General features: G+C 35.1%; 2 protein-coding genes across 8 annotated transcripts in view; one reads left to right on the plus strand and one right to left on the minus strand.

The window, feature by feature from the left end:
• The window catches only part of RASA1 (RAS p21 protein activator (GTPase activating protein) 1), a 124,002-nt gene extending 105,508 nt beyond the window's left edge, over positions 1-18,494 (plus strand). Inside the window, exons 15-25 of the mRNA XM_014543945.1 lie at positions 333-409; positions 1,197-1,369; positions 2,067-2,226; positions 4,101-4,243; positions 6,341-6,456; positions 7,091-7,177; positions 11,020-11,087; positions 12,468-12,556; positions 14,076-14,153; positions 16,273-16,407; positions 17,420-18,494. Coding sequence (XP_014399431.1) covers positions 333-409; positions 1,197-1,369; positions 2,067-2,226; positions 4,101-4,243; positions 6,341-6,456; positions 7,091-7,177; positions 11,020-11,087; positions 12,468-12,556; positions 14,076-14,153; positions 16,273-16,407; positions 17,420-17,503 — 1,210 coding nt within the window. The 3' untranslated portion in view covers positions 17,504-18,494. The remainder of the gene's footprint in view (positions 1-332; positions 410-1,196; positions 1,370-2,066; positions 2,227-4,100; positions 4,244-6,340; positions 6,457-7,090; positions 7,178-11,019; positions 11,088-12,467; positions 12,557-14,075; positions 14,154-16,272; positions 16,408-17,419) is intronic.
• CCNH (cyclin H) overlaps positions 1,238-19,695 on the minus strand; it is a 51,266-nt gene continuing 32,808 nt past the window's right edge. For 3 of the 7 annotated variants that reach the window (XM_014543941.1, XM_014543939.1, XM_014543944.1), the window contains exon 9: positions 18,615-19,238. In XM_014543941.1, coding sequence (XP_014399427.1) covers positions 19,149-19,238 — 90 coding nt within the window. In that variant the 3' untranslated portion in view covers positions 18,615-19,148. Of the gene's footprint in view, positions 1,323-15,948; positions 16,059-18,614; positions 19,658-19,695 lie in introns of those variants that run through there. The other 4 variants (XR_001363136.1, XM_014543940.1, XR_001363137.1 and 1 more) reach the window with 4 other exon arrangements.

The following is a 19,695-nucleotide window of genomic DNA, read 5'->3' on the forward strand; positions in this document are numbered from 1 at the left end:
AGTAATGTGCTATGTCCTTTGTTTTCCACCTAGTAATTAATATGAATTAGCATTAGTGACAAGTCCTAAACCATTTACTAACACACACATATAAAATGTTACGAAGGTTTCCAGGATTTACCTGAGAAGGTTAAAGATGTTAGGGAAAGTGTAATTTGCTGGTCTATATTCCCATATACCAAGCAATAAAACATTTTGAATATAGTTGTAAACCTAACATATTCAAGTTGTTTAGTAGCAAACTAGGAGCCTTATTGGATACTAGAAATAAACGAATTAGATAGCTTAATGCCAGGACATTTTGTTAATTCTTTTTCTTCTTGCTCTTTTAGTGATCTTCCTCCTGACATCAACAGATTTGAAATAACTCTTAGTAATAAAACAAAGAAAAGCAAAGATCCTGATATCTGTAAGTTGATACAGAAATTTCTTTCTAAACTAAAAGACAAACATGTTTTGTGTACTTTTAAAATCCATAATGTACTATAATAGAAAATGGAAATTAAAAATAGAAGTACAAGTAGTATAATTTGAGGTAGTTTTTTTGTACTTCTAAAAATTATTGATATGACTAAATTATACCTACTCTAAACTGAAGCCTTTAAGATTAAATTACATATCTATTCACCCTCCCCTTCCTAATGAGTAGGAAAAACAAGAAAACAGTAAAAGTGGTCATCTTTCTGTTGTTCTTCCCCTACCCCTTCTTACCCTTTTTAGGTTTTTCCTTTTCTACTTTGCAAGTAAGTGGAAAAAAAGCACTCTATTTAAAAAACTTTTTTCTATAAACACGAGTGTACTATTTGTTCACTTTTTCCCTGCCTGTTGCTGAAACAGGTGGCAGTGGGATTTAGCAATTCACATATCTGTGAATTAGGTTATTAATACCTTCTTAAAAGTCATGTTTAGAGAAGTGCTTTGTATTAACAGATAGGTCCAAGCCTGAATCTTTCTCTATAAAATGTTTACTTTATTTCTCTAATCATGCCTGTATCCTAAATCATTGCCTATAACAGATTTTGACACATAGTAGACATTCAAGAAATGAATGAAGTCAATATTAAATGAAGTAAACTTCTTTAATAAAAAGCATTTAACACTGTAGAGAAGGCAAAATATCAGAATAATTTACGTGTGTGACTAATTTATAGTGTCATCTTTTTAGATAGTAATCATTTGATGTTTTTCTATCCAAGTATTTATGCGCTGCCAATTGAGCCGGTTACAGAAAGGGCATGCCACAGATGAATGGTTTTTGCTCAGCTCCCATATACCATTAAAAGGTATTGAACCAGGATCCCTGCGTGTCCGGGCACGATATTCTATGGAAAAAATCATGCCAGAAGAAGAATACAGTGAATTTAAAGAGGTAATCAGTTATTTACTAGTCTACTTATTTTTTACGGCATTAACAGAAATATTTAACATTTAATAAAAGATTCATTAAGTGTAATAATTCCATAGCTTAGTGTCACACTAACAGACAAAAGAGGGTTGAACACCCTTTGGTAGTATGAGGTTAGTCTCAGGAAACAAAAATATGTAGGCTACAAACTTAATCTTTTTTAAATAAATTTTTTCAATACAACATATTCGTAAATATCCTAATAAAGAGGGAATTTGCTAATTGACCCTCACGCCATTGCAAACATGGTGACACCCACAGCCAATAAGGAGGGAATATGCTAATTGCTGCCCTGCCCTCAAAGATGGGGGCGCCCACAGCCAATAAGGAGGGAATATGCTAATTGACTGCCACGCCCTCAAGGATGGCGGCACCCAGTCCCCTCAGCCCCCCAGCCCCCCGAGGCTTGTGCTGCTGGCAGTGGCAGCAGCAGAGGTGTGATGTGGGTGTCGCCTTCCCGATCGCTGGGTCGCCTCCCGCCCGAGGGCTCCTGGACTGTGAGGGGGCAGGCCAGGCTGAGGGACCCCCTCCCCCCACCCCCCAGTGCATGAATTTTCATGTACTGGGCCTCTAGTAAGAACATAAAAGAACATATTTTGTTAATCTCACTGCGAATGCTTAATGCTGTACTTTCAACAATCTTTCTTGATGTCATTTTTAGCTTATACTGCAAAAGGACCTTCATGTAGTCTATGCTTTATCACATGTGTGTGGACAGGATCGAACACTACTGGCTAGCATCCTACTGAGGATTTTCCTTCATGAAAAGCTTGAATCATTGTTGCTATGTACACTAAATGACAGAGAAATAAGCATGGAAGGTACAGTATGGATGTGTTAATGTGATACTTTTAAAAATTTGGTCAATAATTAGATTTTAAATAGCAAATATATGTGGATTCTATGTTAGAATATATTAAACAGTTTAATCATCTTGCAAAATAAATTGTTTTTCCTTTATTAAAAATTAGTTAGAATGCCAGTTCTGACTCTTGTTCTGGCTAGTATGGGTGGTGGTTATTTTAATACAAGTTTCTGTCATGACAAATTAGTATTAGAAGTCATAAGAAAGTGACTTGTGTGTGCAGATCAATGACTTCTAGTCCTTTATTAAGAACAGTGTGATATACATACCATGTTCTTTTACTTTTTACTTACTAATTTATTGCACAGAAATTGGTGCCAGCTGAATTTCATTTCTAAATTATAGAGATAAGTATTTCCCGGGCACTATAGCTAGGCACACAGTGCATTGTAACAGCTTACAAATATGTCAGAATAATCACTTCCAGCCAGCACTTTGACTCAGTGACATTGTTTGCCTCTAGGCTCCCCCAAATAAACTGTAAAATCTAAAACTATTTACTTTTAATCGTAGAAAATGTAATATACAGATGTATCAGGAAAGATCAAGTGGTGATATGTATTTTACACTGGCAATATTTGTGTTTTTTAGAATTTTATTTAAATCACTATTGGCCCAGTGCATTACATTCATGCACATTAAAAGGGAATTATTTAGCCCTAACCAGTTTGACTCAGTGGATAGAGCGTCGGCCTGCGGACTGAAGGATCCCAGGTTCGATTCCGGTCAAGGGCATATACCTTGGTTGTGGGCACATCCCCAGTAGAGGGTGTGCAGGAGGCAGCTGTTCGATGTTTCTCTCTCATCGACGTTTCTAACTCTCTATCCCTCTCCCTTCCTCTCTGTAAAAAGTCAATAAAATAAATTTTTTAAAAAAGGAAATAGAGGAAATATTTTAATATTGCTATTTGCCCTTTCTCTATAATAGAAGTGTCAGAGATGAAAGAAAATTAGTAAAATGTATATGAAAATCTCCCTCCTGTCAGAGTCTGGGGTGCACTGCGGGACCCAGAGTCAAGTCCCCGTCCACTCTTGCACACCTCAAAATTGCGCAAGACCCAGATTGGGCTGGCCCCACCCCTGTCAAGCCCTGCAGGGTGGGGGGGCGCAGCCTCAGGTCCCCTGGCCTGGCGCAAGGGTTCGACGACCATTTGCATATTAGCTTTTTATTATATAGGATTAGTAGCCATGTTTTAGACTCATATATTAATTTATTTGGGGGTTTTATGTTAACTAGTCTAAACCTTTTTTTTTGGTATGAACACGATAGTAGTAATCCCTTCTCCTGTTTATAATCTAATGCAATAATAGATACAGTAGGTCCTCGGGTTACATCGGAGATCCGTTCCTACAGCACGACGTAACTCGATTTTCGCCGTAAGTTGGAACCCACCTACATAAGCACCTACGTCACTCACATGGAGCACATACACAGCAGTAATTAAGTGAAACAGTAAAAAAAGTTTAAAAGAAAGATAACAATTCCTGACCTTTACTTGTGGTAAATGAATAATAACAAACTTAAAGCACATATGTACATACATCGAAATGACGGGACTTTTTTTTTTTTTTTTTTTAATTAATGGGAAATGGCGACGTAACCACGAAACAACATACGTCGAGTCCGATGTAACCCGAAGACTGTATTAGCTTTTTGAAGACTTAAGTTTATAGAATAAAGTTGTCATTATAATCAGTACTTTAATGCTGGATGGAAATAAGCATACTCAAATGGTTAAAATCGTTGAAGTAAAAATGAATTTATTTAATTTCTAGTTGGTTCACATTAGTACAGTTATTTACAGATAACCTTTTAATATATTTATGTAGATGAAGCCACTACCTTATTTCGAGCCACAACACTTGCAAGCACCTTGATGGAGCAGTATATGAAAGCCACTGCTACACAATTTGTCCATCATGCTTTGAAAGACTCCATTTTAAAGATAATGGAAAGCAAGCAATCTTGTGAGGTATGACAAACAGCATATTTTAATAGGTAATACTTTATAGTTAACTAGAAGCCCAGTGCACGAATTCATGCACCAGTGGGGTCCCTTGGCCTGGCCTGTGGGATTGGGCCAAAACCAGCTCTCCGACATCCCCCGAGTGGTCCCAGATTGAGAGAGGGCGCATGCCAGGCCAGGGGACCCCACCGGTGCACGATTGGGGCCGGGTAGGGACATGGAAGGTTTGCCAGCCAGGGAGGGATCATGGGAGGGCTCCAAGGTGTGTCCAGCCCGTCTCGCTCAGTCCTGATTGGCCAGACCCCAGCAGCAAGCTAACCTACCAGTCAGAAAGTCTGCCCCCTAGTGGTCAGTGCACATTATAGTGAGCAGTTGAGTGCCTTAGCATATCATTAGCATATTACACTTTGATTGGTTGAATGGACGACCGGACACTTAGCATATTAGGCTTTTATTATATAGGAAGGATTACATTTTAAGGGAACTACATTAGCTTTCTAAAATTATCAGAGCAGTTATACCTGTTGTACTACTACTTTTGGAAAATGTTACGTAAAACAGATTTTTTTTTCTTAAAGATGGCTTTATTTGGGGATAAAAACCTCATACTGCACCAGGAATTCATGAAAGTACTTTATTATTTCTCCTACTATACTGATAAATATATGCTGCTTTCAGAAGTTGCGAGTAACAGAATCTTAAGTTTCTGTTGTATAACCTAGTTAAATTCTATGTAGCTCATCATAACATTTAGATTTGTCCTTAAGGCATTTTTGGGGGTGTGGGGTAATATGATATAATCTTCACAAAAGAAAAAAAAGGCTGCAGTGTAAATTCCTAGTAAATCATTGAAGAGAAAGAGTGGTATCTCACTTATGGCTATTCTCTCATTTTATTCTGAAGGTAGAGCAACTACAGAAGATACTAAATATATTTTTAACTCTAATAAATTGCTTTTGACAATATACACTGAGAACATGTTAATTCTGCATTAAGTTGTCAATTTTTACTAATTAGAGAATTAGTGTTGAAAACCTGGGGTAACACCACAGATGGTCTAACTAGTAAGGATATAGGAATTCAACAAGTCTTAGTGTCTGTTGCTAGATCCAGGCTGGGGAATTTAGACATCTCTAGAGAAATGTACTCCAGTCTAGATCAGGACACTTACATTTCAGGGAAAAGTTTTGAGAAAGGTTCATGATTCTGCCCCAGGCATTTGGTATTTTCTAGTGATAAATAAGTCTTATCCCATTCAGAAAAGCCATTTTTTCCCTCAAATAAATAGAATTAAGACAGACATTACAATAACAGTATGGTGATCTTTCTTCCCATTTAAATACTCCTAGTATATTTGTGACTATTTGGCCACTAAAACTGTGTTTTTTGTTGTTTTTTACTTTTTGTCTTTTAGCTGAGAATACTATATTTAAAATAAAGTCTAACCCAATTTTATGTGAATGTAAAGGTCTATGGTAAAATCTGATAAATGAACAGAAAAAAACTTTAATACTGGCATTGATTCCAGAGCAATTGAAAGTTGTTGAATAATCATAGCTTGCTCTTCAATTCAGTACAGTTGAACCTGGAACAATCTGGAGTGGGGGAGGGTTAGGGGTGCTCTCCAACTCCTACTCCTGCATGGTCAAAAACCCACATAAAATTCATGACTCCCTCAAAACTTAGTTTTCCTCCTGTATTGCTGGGGGATTGGTTCCAGGACCCCCATGTATATAAAAATCTGTGGATGTGCAAGTTTATTATATAAAAAGGCACAGATCAGTGCTACAGTTGGCCCTTTGCATTCAGACTCCCAACCACAGTAAAAGTAAAGGTATTTATTGAAAAAAGTCCTCGTATAAATGGACCTGTCCAGTTGAAACCGATGTTGTTCAAGGGTCAACTGTAATTGGAAATTAATGGTAACAAACCCAAGGAGCTTCATAGCATATACTACTTATATCCCCCCCACACACACACCCGCCAAAAGACTAATACAGATGGAAAAAATAGAGAACCTTGAAAAGAACTGTTTGATTACCTTGATTCATTTGTGTTTATCATTGCCAAGATGCATTTATATTGATTTATTCCTTCTCTTAGTTAAGTCCATCAAAATTAGAAAAAAATGAAGATGTGAACACTAATTTAGCACACCTATTGAACATACTTTCAGAGCTTGTGGAGAAAATATTCATGGCTTCAGAAATACTTCCACCGTAAGTGGTGAATTTTAATTTGACAAGAAATTGTGTATCTGCATTTTGAAAAATTTGTATTTCTAAAATGTAAGCTTTTCCACTGTGCTGATGTTAGGATACTTTGAAATAGTTAGGGGTTTTAATCTTTACAAAATGAATTGTGTTTAAGAAGACTGACTTGAAGAAGCGTGTGAAATATTTACGTTAAGTAAAACAAATCATGTTTTTATACAAGCTCATGTCTGATTTATATAGTGACTTGGGAAATGAATAGAGGTATAGTCTTAGATTTGAGGAAATGATAAAAGACATATCTCTATCCAGTCTGCTTAATGGCTTCCAGTGTTAGTTAACTCAATCAGGTAGAAGTTGTTGAAGTCAACAACTCCCCCAAACCTGAACTCATTAGTTCCTCTGTATCCTTATCCCAGTACTTTTTTCATAAATAGAATAATCTAAATATGGTAAGATTTCTTCCAAAGCAAATGTAAAAAAATTGGTTAAATGATTAATGATGAAAACTTGATTCTCTCATTACTTTGGGAAAAGGTCAGTTGCATTAAAATGTTATGTATTTGGTAAATTAAACTTTGTAATGAAATCAGTATTTTCACTTGCTTTCTGTATTGAGATGATTGTGTTATTTTGGCAGGACACTGAGATATATTTATGGGTGTTTACAGAAATCTGTTCAGCACAAGTGGCCTACAAATACCACCATGAGAACAAGAGTTGTTAGGTAAGGCTAAGCAGTTCATTTATTACATCACTGTATATGGCACACACTGAGAGTCAAGAGGATAATTGTGAAAATTTGAAGACTCAGAGTACACAGTGTACAATTCAAAACCTTTTTTTTTTATTCTGAACCCTGTTGAATATGTTCTGAGTTCAGATGGCTCCTAAAGTAACTTTCAGTGTTGTTGGGGTGTTTTGGGGGTTTTTTTTGGAAGTTACTATGATTACTGAGATAACTTTTGCATTTTCTAAAAACCCAAACATTCATTTATAGTCAGTTAACTATTGGAGATTTTTATTTTATAGAATAATCAACAAAATCTGTAGCTAACTTTATAGTACTCTTTATACACACACACACCCACATATACATACTTACCTATAGACAAAGGGAGGGAGAAAGGAAGGAAAGAAAAAGAGATTAACTTGGTGCTAAGAAGAGCAATAATTGAGCCATTTTGATATTAATTGGTTTGTAACACAGTTTGTGACCATGGGCTAATCTCCAATCAGAGCCTCTAGTTCTGAAGTTTTGTTGGTATACTCATTGTGCAGCAATTAGGAGAAATTGCAAAGTTAGTGGCTAAGACAGAACTAAAGACTAAACTTCTAAGACACAATCTAATATTGTATTTAAAAAATATATGTATTTTTTATTGATTTCAGAGAGGAAGGGAGGAGAGAGAGATAGAAACATCAATGATGAGAGTAATTGACCGGCTACCTCCTGCACGCCTTTCTGGGGATTGAGCCTACAACCCAGGCATGTGCCTTGACCAGGAATGGAACTGTGAGACCTGATTCATAGGTTAATGCTCAACCACTGAGCCACACAGGCTGGGCCCCAATTTAATATTCTGAGTACTATTGCAGGCTTTTGTAAAGCACACCCCAATCCATTCAAACCAATTGGAAACTTAGTGATAAAGCATCAGAGAATATAGTAGTCTAATAATGATAGAATTTACTATTTAGAATATATTTTGCCAGTCATGTTCTGCCCCTTAAAAATATTACCCAACCACTAAAAAAAACCGTAACATACAATTAGTTTTGAAAGTGTGTGTTAATCTGGCCCCCAACCTAAATTTTTTAAAGGCTTCTACTCTTTTTAGGTAAAAATCTTAGAATCGTATGACAAAAATATTTAAAAATTATAGATTCTGTATTTCTTGGCTTTAGTAGTGATTGAGAATAAAAAAGAATCACAAGCATATTCTGCACAGCTATATGTGTGATGTAAATTAACACTTCTATAAACTCTAAGTTGCAAACAAGTGTATGTGTTAAGCAGGCATAGCAGGAAATTCTGCTGTGGACTGTTTGCTACTGCCGGGTATTTTAAGGGGCATTTATGCCCAAGGTGATGATTTTTGCTCCTAATAAGCTTTTAAATGTATGTGTAGGTACCTAGTATCCCTCTTAAAACAGAAAGTAGATTTGCACATTGAAACTCTTTTATGGTTTGATGTTGCCTCCAACACTTAAGTATCAAAATATGTTCAGGTAGAATCTGTACAAGAGTCTTCATAAATATAAAATAAACCCAAATTTAAAGACTTAATCATTGTTGGCGTATATTCTAATTGCAACTGCATATTCACTTTCCAAGACGGGGTCCTCAAACTTTTTAAACAGGGGGCCAGTTCACTGTCCCTCAGACCGTTGGAGGGCCGGACTATAGTTTAAAAAAAACTATGAACAAATTCCTATGCACACTGCACATATCTTATTTTGAAATAAAAAAACAAAACGGGAACAAATACAATATTTGTATTTGCATGTGGCCCGCGGGCCGTAGTTTGAGGACCCCTGTTCTAAGAGTCCAAAATTAGCCAAGTGTCAGATTTTGGAAGGTAAATGCTGAGAATAGAGATGGTATTGATGATTTTAGCCTCTAAAAGGAATTTTATCAACTATCCTATATAATAAAAGGCTAATATGCAAATCAACCAAACAGTGGAACGACCAGTCGCTATGACGCGCACTGACCACCAGGGGGCAGACGCTCAATGTAGGAGCTGCCCCTTGGTGGTCAGTGTGCCCCCACAGGGGAAGCGCTTCTCAGCCAGAAACTGGGCTCACAGCTGGCAAGTACAGCAGCGGTGGCGGGAGCCTCTGCTGCTTCCCTGGCAGTCAGATATCCCCCGAGGGCTCCCAGACTGCGAGAGGGCACAGGCCAGGCTAAGGGACACACACACACCACCACCACCACCACACCCTCCCCCCACAGGTGCACAAATTTTGTGCACCAGGCATCTAGTTTTAACACACTGCGTACTGCTCAGGAGTTTTCTCGTGTTTCGTGTGCCATCTGTTATGGACCTTAGATGTCAACACACTGTCTTGTCCACTGTGGGGCGCGGTTACAGTGTTTTGGCCAGGTTCAAGCCTCGGACTAATGAAAGGACAGGGTCCTCTCACTGCCACGTGCAAGTCCCAGCTGGAGGGCAGGGCCCTCCCAGCACAATCATAGCCAACAGCTGTGGTTGTAAGCTTGAACCTATGGTCCGAACACGTAGCCCCATACGCAGTTTTACGCAGTACCATACGTTAAAAAAGTACTAGGAACTTTAATTGTTTAATTGTTTTTGTAAATAAAAATGTTATAATTATTGAAAAACAACACCGAAAGTGCATTATGATCTGTAGTTATGATGATTTAAATAACGTGCAGTTTGCCCAAAAACGTGCGGTCCCTGGCGTATGTCCAATGTGTGAATAATGCTTGTCTTTATAAGAGGCAAGTAAGAGGTCAACTGTTAGTGTGTATTCCTCTTAAAAGGAAATTAGAGAAAAATTGTCTACATGAAAACATATACTCTATCAGTAACTGAAGGTGGCAAGTTAGGAAAAAGCTAAATAGCTTGCAGTCTTACATAATATATTGTTCTCTAAGAGTAAGATTAACAGGTAAAAATCATATATGACAATGTTGTTAAGCCATGTTCTTTAACATTACTTTTTGGTTTTTATTATTTTGTAATTTGAGAACATATTTTTTAACTTGAGAAAGCTTATCTTTTTCTTTATGGCCATAAAAGCTTTTCAGCATCCTATTATATATTTTTTAATTTGTCAAGGATTCACCTATTCCCTAGTACAATGGATTCTTATTTTCATATGACTTATCAACAGAATCAATAGAATGAACTTGACTTATGTCAGACTTTACTGGGTTGTTCTGTTTAAATACAGAAAGAAAATTGAGAGAATGTAAGTTTTAATACCTTTCAGAACTATGTATCCATATAAAGGTTTATTTGTGCTCCTGTAATTTTTCCAGAAATTCTTAATGTTTTTAAGGACACTGCTTTCTCAAATTAAATTAAAAATGTACTACTAGCTTGGAATAAATAAATAGTAGCCAAGATAGTAAGTACTATAAATATAATTTAAATCTGCCCAACATAAACCTAAAATTCCAAAATTGGGAAAAGTGAGTATGTATATATATATATTTTTTAATATATTTTATTGATTTTTTTTATAGAGAGGAAGGGAGAGGGATAGTTTTAGAAACATCGATGAGAGAGAAACATCGATCAGCTGCCTCCTGCACACTCCCTACTGAGGATGTGCCTGCAACCAAGGTACATGCCCCTGACCAGAATCGAACCTGGGACCCTTCAGTCCGAAGGCCAACGCTTTATCCACTGAGCCAAACCGGTTAGGGCAAGGATATATATGTTCTTAAAGTAAGACACTGTTAGCTATTTTCTTAAAGCTCTGTTTGTGGTTCCCTATATTAGTTCAAAGTTCATGGTTCTATGAGTATTACAAATTTTTATTTTTTTAATGTAGTAGTTTTCTAAAAAAATAAAATTATTTCCTCCCATTCAGTGGTTTTGTTTTTCTTCGACTTATCTGTCCTGCCATCCTGAATCCACGGATGTTTAACATCATCTCAGGTAATCAATTTTTGATACATTTTTAAATTAAAAAATTAGAATAAAACTTCATTCTATTTAATGAGGTTACATGGTTTCTCTTTACCTTTTCTTGCCATTTTGTTTCTTTTACCCTTCTCATCTAATGAAGCCAGAGATGGCATGATTAGATACATACTGCTTTTTTTCCCATTTCTACTTGTGTCTCAAACTCTTATTACAATGCCTTTTTCCTATCTGCATCTTGTCCTTTTCATGCTGGGGAGAAGAGCTTTCTGTGTGCTATAGTTGCAGTAGTGCTCTGTGAATACTTAAAGTGGCTCTTTAGAGATTTTCCATTAGGAATTTCTTATCACCAGTTATATAATGTTTATCAGCCGTTTTTTAATTCCAATAAACCAGATTCAGTTTTGCTTATTACCTGTATGTCCATTATGTAATGACTTGCAGATGTTGTACGTGATATTTGTGACTCAATGTAATAATGAGCCATTATTAGAATAAGGAGTCTGAACCATTTTTATCTTAATGATTTAAAGCTTAAAGTTGTATTAAAAATATTTAGGATTATCTTAATTTTTACCTTTATAGCCACCCAATTTCTGTTATTGTCTTCTATCATTACTAAAATGGTTAAATCTATGGTCTATTAAAATTTAAGGGTTTAGAATTTTTTTGGAGAGATTTACTTATCTGAATGTTGGCCTCTGAACCACTAGGCAATACTATCTATAGTTTATAGCTTGAGATACAAAGAGTAAAATCTAGTAAAATCAGGCATTCATACACCCTATAGGTTTTTACTATTAAATTTTAGTAATTATCTTGTTTCAGGGCTTGTATTTAATAGGTACTTTTCATTTACATCCTACTATGTATATTCTATAAAGAATTGTTTCCTGACTAATCTTTAACATATTTTAACAGTTCATGAAATTGCATGTTTTTCTCTTAAAAATAGAGCAGGGGTTATCCCAGACTGAGCTTTACAGTGAATTATTTGGTCAGTGGGCGGTTGGAGTGGAGAATTGCTCAGAATGCAAATTGCTAACCTGAGTGGGTTGAAATTAGCTTTGTGAATTGTCACGGAGGTTGTATAGAGTGACAGGTTTTCTGTTTGTTTTAAGAAAATAAAGCTTTGAGGTACTCTGAAACATTCATTTGTTGGGAATTGCTGAGTTGCAAAACTAGAAGCACTGCTAAGTGCTTCAACATTTTCCCCTTTTACTCAAGTTTTTTTGAATTGTAGAGGTCACATATTTTCAAAAAAAATATGAGTTCTGAATGGGAGAACATTAGTATTTTAACAGGAAAGAAATATTAATGTCCTAAATTTATAATGGTCTTACCTGGAAGTACTTTTGGAGTTGGTCTCATTAGCTCTGCCCAATTCTCTTATAGATTCCCCATCTCCTATTGCTGCAAGAACACTGATATTAGTGGCTAAGTCTGTACAGAACTTAGCTAATCTTGTGGAGTTTGGAGCCAAGGTAAAAACATTTTTATTCTTTAAAATATTCATGAATGAAACGACATAAAATCATAAAATATAAATACAATAATGGGTAGTTCATAAAGAGAATTTATATTTTTGTTGATACGTTATTTTAAAAACTGTTTTGTTTAGATTTTACATTGTAAATAATGGAATTTTTAAGACCACTATTCTAGCCATTATAGAAAACTATATTTTCAATTTTCAGTATAGAAAACTGTATCTTCAATCAGTCAGCATATGTTAAATGCTTGCCAACCCATCTTTAAAAATTTATTTCACAATAAACATTCACTATAAATTTTAAAACTTGGATGAACTTTTAAAACACCCATGTGTGATCCCATGACTGAAGACTGTTAATATTAATATCATGATAAGGATCATACTATATCACATGCTGTCGTCATAATGTAACAAACTTGCTGTACCTGAAAATATTTAACTTTTATTGTGCTTAATGATTATTTAGTATGCCACCATGTAGATAGATGTTAAATAGTTCTCTAATAGCTATTTAGATGGCTTCCAATTTGGCACTATCATAAATATTGCTGTAACAAGTGTCTATATGTCTTTCCTTCCAAACTCATCTAGTTATTATCTTTCTTTTTTTTAAAATATATTTTATTGATTTTTTACAGAGAGGAAGGGAGAGGGATAGAGAGCCAGAAACATCGATCAGCTGCCTCCTGCACACTCCCCACCGGGGATGTGCCCGCAACCAAGGCACATGTCCTTGACCGGAATTGAACCTGGGACCCTTGAGTCCGCAGGCCGATGCTCTATCCACTGAGCCAAACCAGTTAGGGCCAGTTATTATCTTAAACTAACTTTGGAATAAAATTACAAGACTTTTTGCTCCCCACAGCTTTGATGAAAAACAGGCATAATGATACTTTGGTGTTTCATTACTCTTACAGAAATTGAATGATTTTTCATGTTTATTTCTTGGAATTAATGAGGTCTTTATCTCATCTCCTTATTGAACTTATTGATTTTAAAAGTGCTTGAGTTAATACTAACCTCCTATTTTACAACATAGCATATACGATTTTAGTATGAAGAGCAGTTTGTATGTCTGGCTTAGTTTTTGGATTTATCTAAGTCATACATATTTTCCTATTATAGTCCTTAGCACACTGTATTTTAATTCCCTACATTTTCGGCTAGATTCTACCCTCAGGGTTGGACCCATGTTTGTCTTGGTGCTTGACAAATAATAGTTTCTTAGAAGTTATTTTTGAATGAATTACATATGAGCAGTTTGTATCTGCTAGGCTATGTGTTCTGATTTGTTCTCATTCCAGAATTTATTTTTTCATTTAAAAATTCCAGTTCACTAGTATAACTGTTTGCTTGTATCAGAGTGAAAATATTGTCACTGTGAACATGTATTGCTACTGATGGATACAGATATATAAGAATTCTTACTACATGTATGTTTTGTTATATAGATCAGACAGTGTTTGTTTTTGATGCATATAAAGTGAGTTTTTTGTTTATATTTTTAGGAACCCTATATGGAAGGTGTCAATCCTTTCATCAAAAGTAACAAACATCGTATGATCATGTTTTTAGATGAACTTGGGGTATGTATATAACTTTTTAAGTACTTTGAGACCTATAGTTAATATAGCTGAGAGTAAACTCATTTTAGCAACAAACTTTTAAAGAGATTTTCTATCCAGAACTAAAAAAACTGCATACTTTTGTTTACCTTCTTAAACAAAATATTTTGACTATAGTTTTAACCATTTATTCTTAGACTAAGTGATTTATACCAAGCATACATTATTGGGGCTTTTGGATTTGTGTCATTTTCTAGTTTTTCTTTCATTATTCTATTAGTTGTTTCACCTTACTATTGTGACATTCTTTTGCTACTTTTAAGTAAATGGACTGGAGAATGAATATTCTTATGGCTTTCTAGGAATAATATACATGGATTTGGAGTTATACTTCAGTTAGTACGACTACCTATACCTTACTTGGGCCTTTATAAGTAAAATAGTGATTATGAAATTAAGAATGGGGGTTTTAAAGAAAATAATTTCTAAGACCCTGGATTTCTTACTCTTAGTACAATTTAGTTATAAATTTTCAGATACTGACTCAATTTAAAATCAAATAAATGTATTTGCTATTCAGTTCATATATATAGAAACCAAAAAGGGAACATATATATGTGAATTTAGACATGGTATTAGGGAATGCTACAGTAGGAAAGTGAGATGCTCATGTTCTGCCTTAATGCATTCAAATTCAGTTAAAACAGAAAAACAACAACTATACCACTATGCAGTCAAACCTATCAGGACTGCTTGTGGGCCCCCAGTTTTCAATTTCAGGTATAAAAACAATACTGTAGAAATGACCTATGCTGTAAATAATTTCTTATGAAACAAAGAAGGGCAAATAATTGTGTTCTTCATGTTTCCATATGTGACCTGGTAAGTTTTGAAGATAGAAGTACTTCTAGTTTCTAAGAAATCTAGTTGGTCAGTGGTTGAAAATAATATTTAAGAAGCTGTGTGAAAACTGTTTATCCAATATTTAAGGCTAGCTCATTTTATCTTAAGCCACATTTCTAGGTTTTCAGATTCATGGTTGGAACTCCATTTTCCATAATCATAATTATCTACAGTTCAGCTTTCTCTACCACTTTCCTAGTAATGCCACATGTGTAGTCTAGCCTTTCAAATTGCTTAGAATCCCAGTGTTCTAATACTCTTCCATTCCTTTTCTTCCTGTATAAATCAAATTTAACTTTCAAGACTCACCTCAAATCTCTCCTTCAGGAAGGCTTTGCTGAGCCCTAAAAAAATGAAATTTCTTTTGCTTCCTAAGTATACTCCGCATGTCTGTGATATAAAATTCTGTATTGCTATGATCAGTTTAGTTTTGTCATATCAACTAGACTGTAAGCTCTCTCAGGGCAAATACTAGTGTCTTTCATTACTGAGTCATTTAATAAATAAGAATGAATTATATTCTAATTATTTCTTTATACTATAGTAAACAGTGTTTTGCAGTATTTAGGAATTGTATAGTAAATATTGTCACCATTCTGGAGCCCATGTCATATTTTATTCCGAGGCTCAAAATATCAGTATTTAGTGTTAATAAAGTACTATCAATGTCCTATAGTGACTGTTACTTTACGAACCTTATCTGAAGTACCATAATTAACACTGATCATATTCACACATTAGCAAGTGTTTTGGGAATAATCCACAGATAATTAACTATAGGCTTGACACATTCTTCTCACATATGCTGATAAATTTAGACAAACTATGATATCTTAATAATGAGATTCAGTCTGAAAGGAATTTTAAGTTTAGGTTGCATTTAATCCATATTAGCAACCAATACAGTACTTACATTTTTTGGCATGCGTTCCACATTTAAAAACAAAACAAAACAAACCTCTATAAAGTTCATGAAACCCGTTTATTTAGAATAGCAATAATAATGCACAGTGTTCAGCCATGCTGTCGAAGAAAATGGTTTTGATGTGAATACCAAGATCACAAAATCTATGTTTAGCGGAATTAGCATTGAATATTACATTCCAATAAGTCCTTAGGATTTTAACAGAAATTTAAAAGGATATTATGTGCTAATTCTATTATAACCAATTAGGATCTTTTCAGAAGAAATTTTAAGATTTATATTTCTAAATGCAGTTTTATGATTTCCTTAAAGAATGTACCTGAACTTCCGGACACTACAGAGCATTCTAGGACTGACCTCTCCCGTGATTTAGCAGCATTGCATGAGATTTGTGTGGCCCATTCAGATGAACTGAGAACGCTCAGTAATGAGCGTGGTGCACAGCAGGTAGGTTTTTGCCAGTCTTCATTAACAATGTTTCATTAACAGTTACGATTCTCTGAGAGGTAATAAGTAGCTGAGTTATGGTCAGCATTTTTAGCAGTTATATTTACATTTTAAAGAATGAACCATAATCCCAGTAAGGCTCTCAGCAGACAGGAATAATAGGCTCAGAGTATGTATTTTTGATACTGCAAAATGTCAAATCTTGCTGTTTTATATAAATTAATGTTAACTCTACAGAAAAAATGATACATACACTTCAGTGGCATGTGTGAAAATGGGAAATGAGCTAATAAGTCAGCAGTGATGTGGCTTTGTCTCTCACACACCGTACATGGGCAAGTGATTCACAAACAGAATTATTCAGGAAGTTTGATAAAAAAATATTTCAAGCTCCAGATCCAGAAATTCTAGATGTGACATTGGAAACTGCGATTTCTAATAAGCTCTTCCAGGTTAGGACACTACATTGGCCAACCATTTGTCAGGGACCTTATAGGACAAAGGACTGAGTTTTCTTCAATCTGAGATTCTAAAATCAAAGTTTAAGATAATAATCTGGCTCATTAAGGTTCTAATCACTTTAGAAACTTGGGTAGAGTATGTACCATGGGCCTACTAATATGCCCATGGCATGCATAATGTCTCCTTGCTATACTGGGGCTAGGTTTATTATTACTTAAATCTTTATTGGAGGATTTGGCCCAATTAAAACTTTGTAAGACAGGTAAAGGTGATATTTTTTTTAATTTTAAGCCAAATGTAAAGTAATCACTATGCTACAAACTGATTGCCCTTATGTGATCTTATTGGGCTTAAGATGTATCATTCATAAATCTGTGTTCTGGACTAAGATATGAGAATGCCAAACACATGAATGAATTTATAGTCACTTTAGTGTACAAAAAGTCTAACTTAACCAAAATATTATGACTAAATCTACTCAGAAATTTTCACAAGTTACCAAGCTTTCATTCATTTACTAATTATTTTCATACCGTTTTTCCTTGTCTAGCATGTACTGAAAAAGCTTCTGGCTATAACAGAACTGCTTCAACAAAAACAAAACCAGTATACAAAAACCAATGATGTCAGGTAGCAGCCTTCACCCAAGTGTCTGCATGGATTCAGCATGCCAACATGGTAATTCACATCAGTATGTCTCCTTTGCTCTTGCCAAAAAATAGCACACCTTTCCACATTCCAGTGATGTGTGAGCTATGCAAACAAAACCCTAGATTCTGCTGGTGGATAATTGTACCAGCAGCTTTGTAAGCTATCTGTGCAGGATATTTGCACTTTTTCCACATATGGAATCAATCTTTACCAACCTCTGAGCCTTGGTGTACAGATCACCTTTCATACAACATATGACTGTACTTTGAACTTTGAGAATATATTTTCAATACATCCAATTGCCAAAGTTTTGCTGTCTCTTGGGAAAAGAACTATGAAATCAACTGACAAGAAAAAGCATTCTCTGTCAACAAGTGAGTACAACTGGATTGCATACTGTTCTTACTGTAACTTCTTCCTGATTAGGAATATGACCGTTTGACTGTTATTTGTTACAGTTTCCAGAATTTGCCATTATAATAGGAACAACCTTTGCTGTATACTTTTTTTTAAAATACTGTGCTACTTCTCTTGCTAGAACTGTTGAAAGAAAATATAGATGGAACTATTGCTCATCAGCTTTATTTTTTAAACATACCACTTATTTGTTCAAACTGTATTTAGATCTCATAATGCTTTTGTTAAATGTTTACAACAGTAAATAGTTTAAATTCAATAAATATTGGTCATTGTACTGATCGATGCATGTTACCCAAACATTTTAGACTACCAATTTCTTTTGTGTTAAAAAAACACCTAGAATGCTTTTTGTTGAAAGTATTCAAGTATTCATTAATTCCAAATTGATTATGCAAACAACCTCATGAGTCACTTAACAGCTATCCATCTTTGAACTTCTGACTACTTGTTGTATCTGCTGGGTATTTAGTTTGTATAGTTTTATTTGCTTCTGTATGTGTATCTTTGTGAAGTATTCACAAGGGTTAAGTTAAAATAAAACCAAGGGATATTAACTAATTGATTACTTCTGTCTAAATACAGGTAAGCATTTAATTTAATTTTCTTCTTTGTTTAGAAACAGTTCAAATTTAGTATTAAAGCAAGGCCCAAAGAGAAGATGAACCTTCAGGTCATTTTTTTTGCTAATGGTCTCTTTAGAAGGATCATATTAATTCATTCACTCCTATAATTGTATAGGGGATAGGTATTAAGCAGCATATCAAAAGTGGATGAGACAGGAACCAAGAGAGATTATTAGGAAAATCATTTCCCACACTAAAGAAATTTCCTAAAGGCCTATATTCCAAGAGCAACATTTTATTCTATCCCCCTGATTAAAATGTAGGAAAAAACAAAGTGTTAAATATGAGGGTTTAAAAGATTTCTGTGGAGGCAGCTAGCCCTGGTATAGCTATAATCACAGTTGAATAATGACAGAAAACTCAGCATACCCTGTACTATACCTTTTATTAATGTCAACTCAGTTCCACTTTTTCTCTGTATCATATTACTTTCCTTTCCCTCCCTCCTGCTTTTCAGCTGGACTACCACAGTAGTATCCAACTTGGTCTCCTTCCAAAAACCTAGTGCTAGGCAGTTTGGTTCCCTCCCAGTCTCTTAAGCTACAATAGGAAACTTGTTATTTACCTTTGCAGGCCTTGCAGTAACTAGCTGGTCAATGATGAAATAAAACCTCTAAAACTGGGTAGGAAAATTTGAAATAAATGTGGACCTTGCTTTGATGCCAGTTTAGTGACCTAAAAGAGAAACAAGGTATTGGTGAACAGCTTGCAGTTCTGGCTAGAGCCTAGCAGCACTGGTACTTAACCTGGCCTGGAGGACTGTCAATTTGGACTCCTCCACTTTTGTAAGTCACACTTCATGAATTTTATTCCTTTCATTCTAAAAATAAACCAAAAAAGCTCATACCTAAAATGAAAGGAATTATTAAAGAGAAGAATACATGTGCAGTAAATATTGTGTTCAAATACTAAGATGTAATTAAAATGGTACCTACACTCCTTAGAAAGCGCAGCCATGGATGGATACATTGACAATGAGGAAAGGTATGTATCCATAAAACACAGATTCAGGGCAGTTGAGTTTCTCAGAATTCCTTCAACCGTTTTCCAGAAGAAATCTGACTAACATCCATAATTTGGTTCCAACTTAGAAACTGAATAGTAAGATTACAATTAATAATTAAACAAATGC

This window comes from Myotis brandtii, unplaced genomic scaffold (genome assembly GCF_000412655.1).
Source record: "Myotis brandtii unplaced genomic scaffold, ASM41265v1 scaffold344, whole genome shotgun sequence".
Taxonomy (NCBI): domain Eukaryota; kingdom Metazoa; phylum Chordata; class Mammalia; order Chiroptera; family Vespertilionidae; genus Myotis; species Myotis brandtii.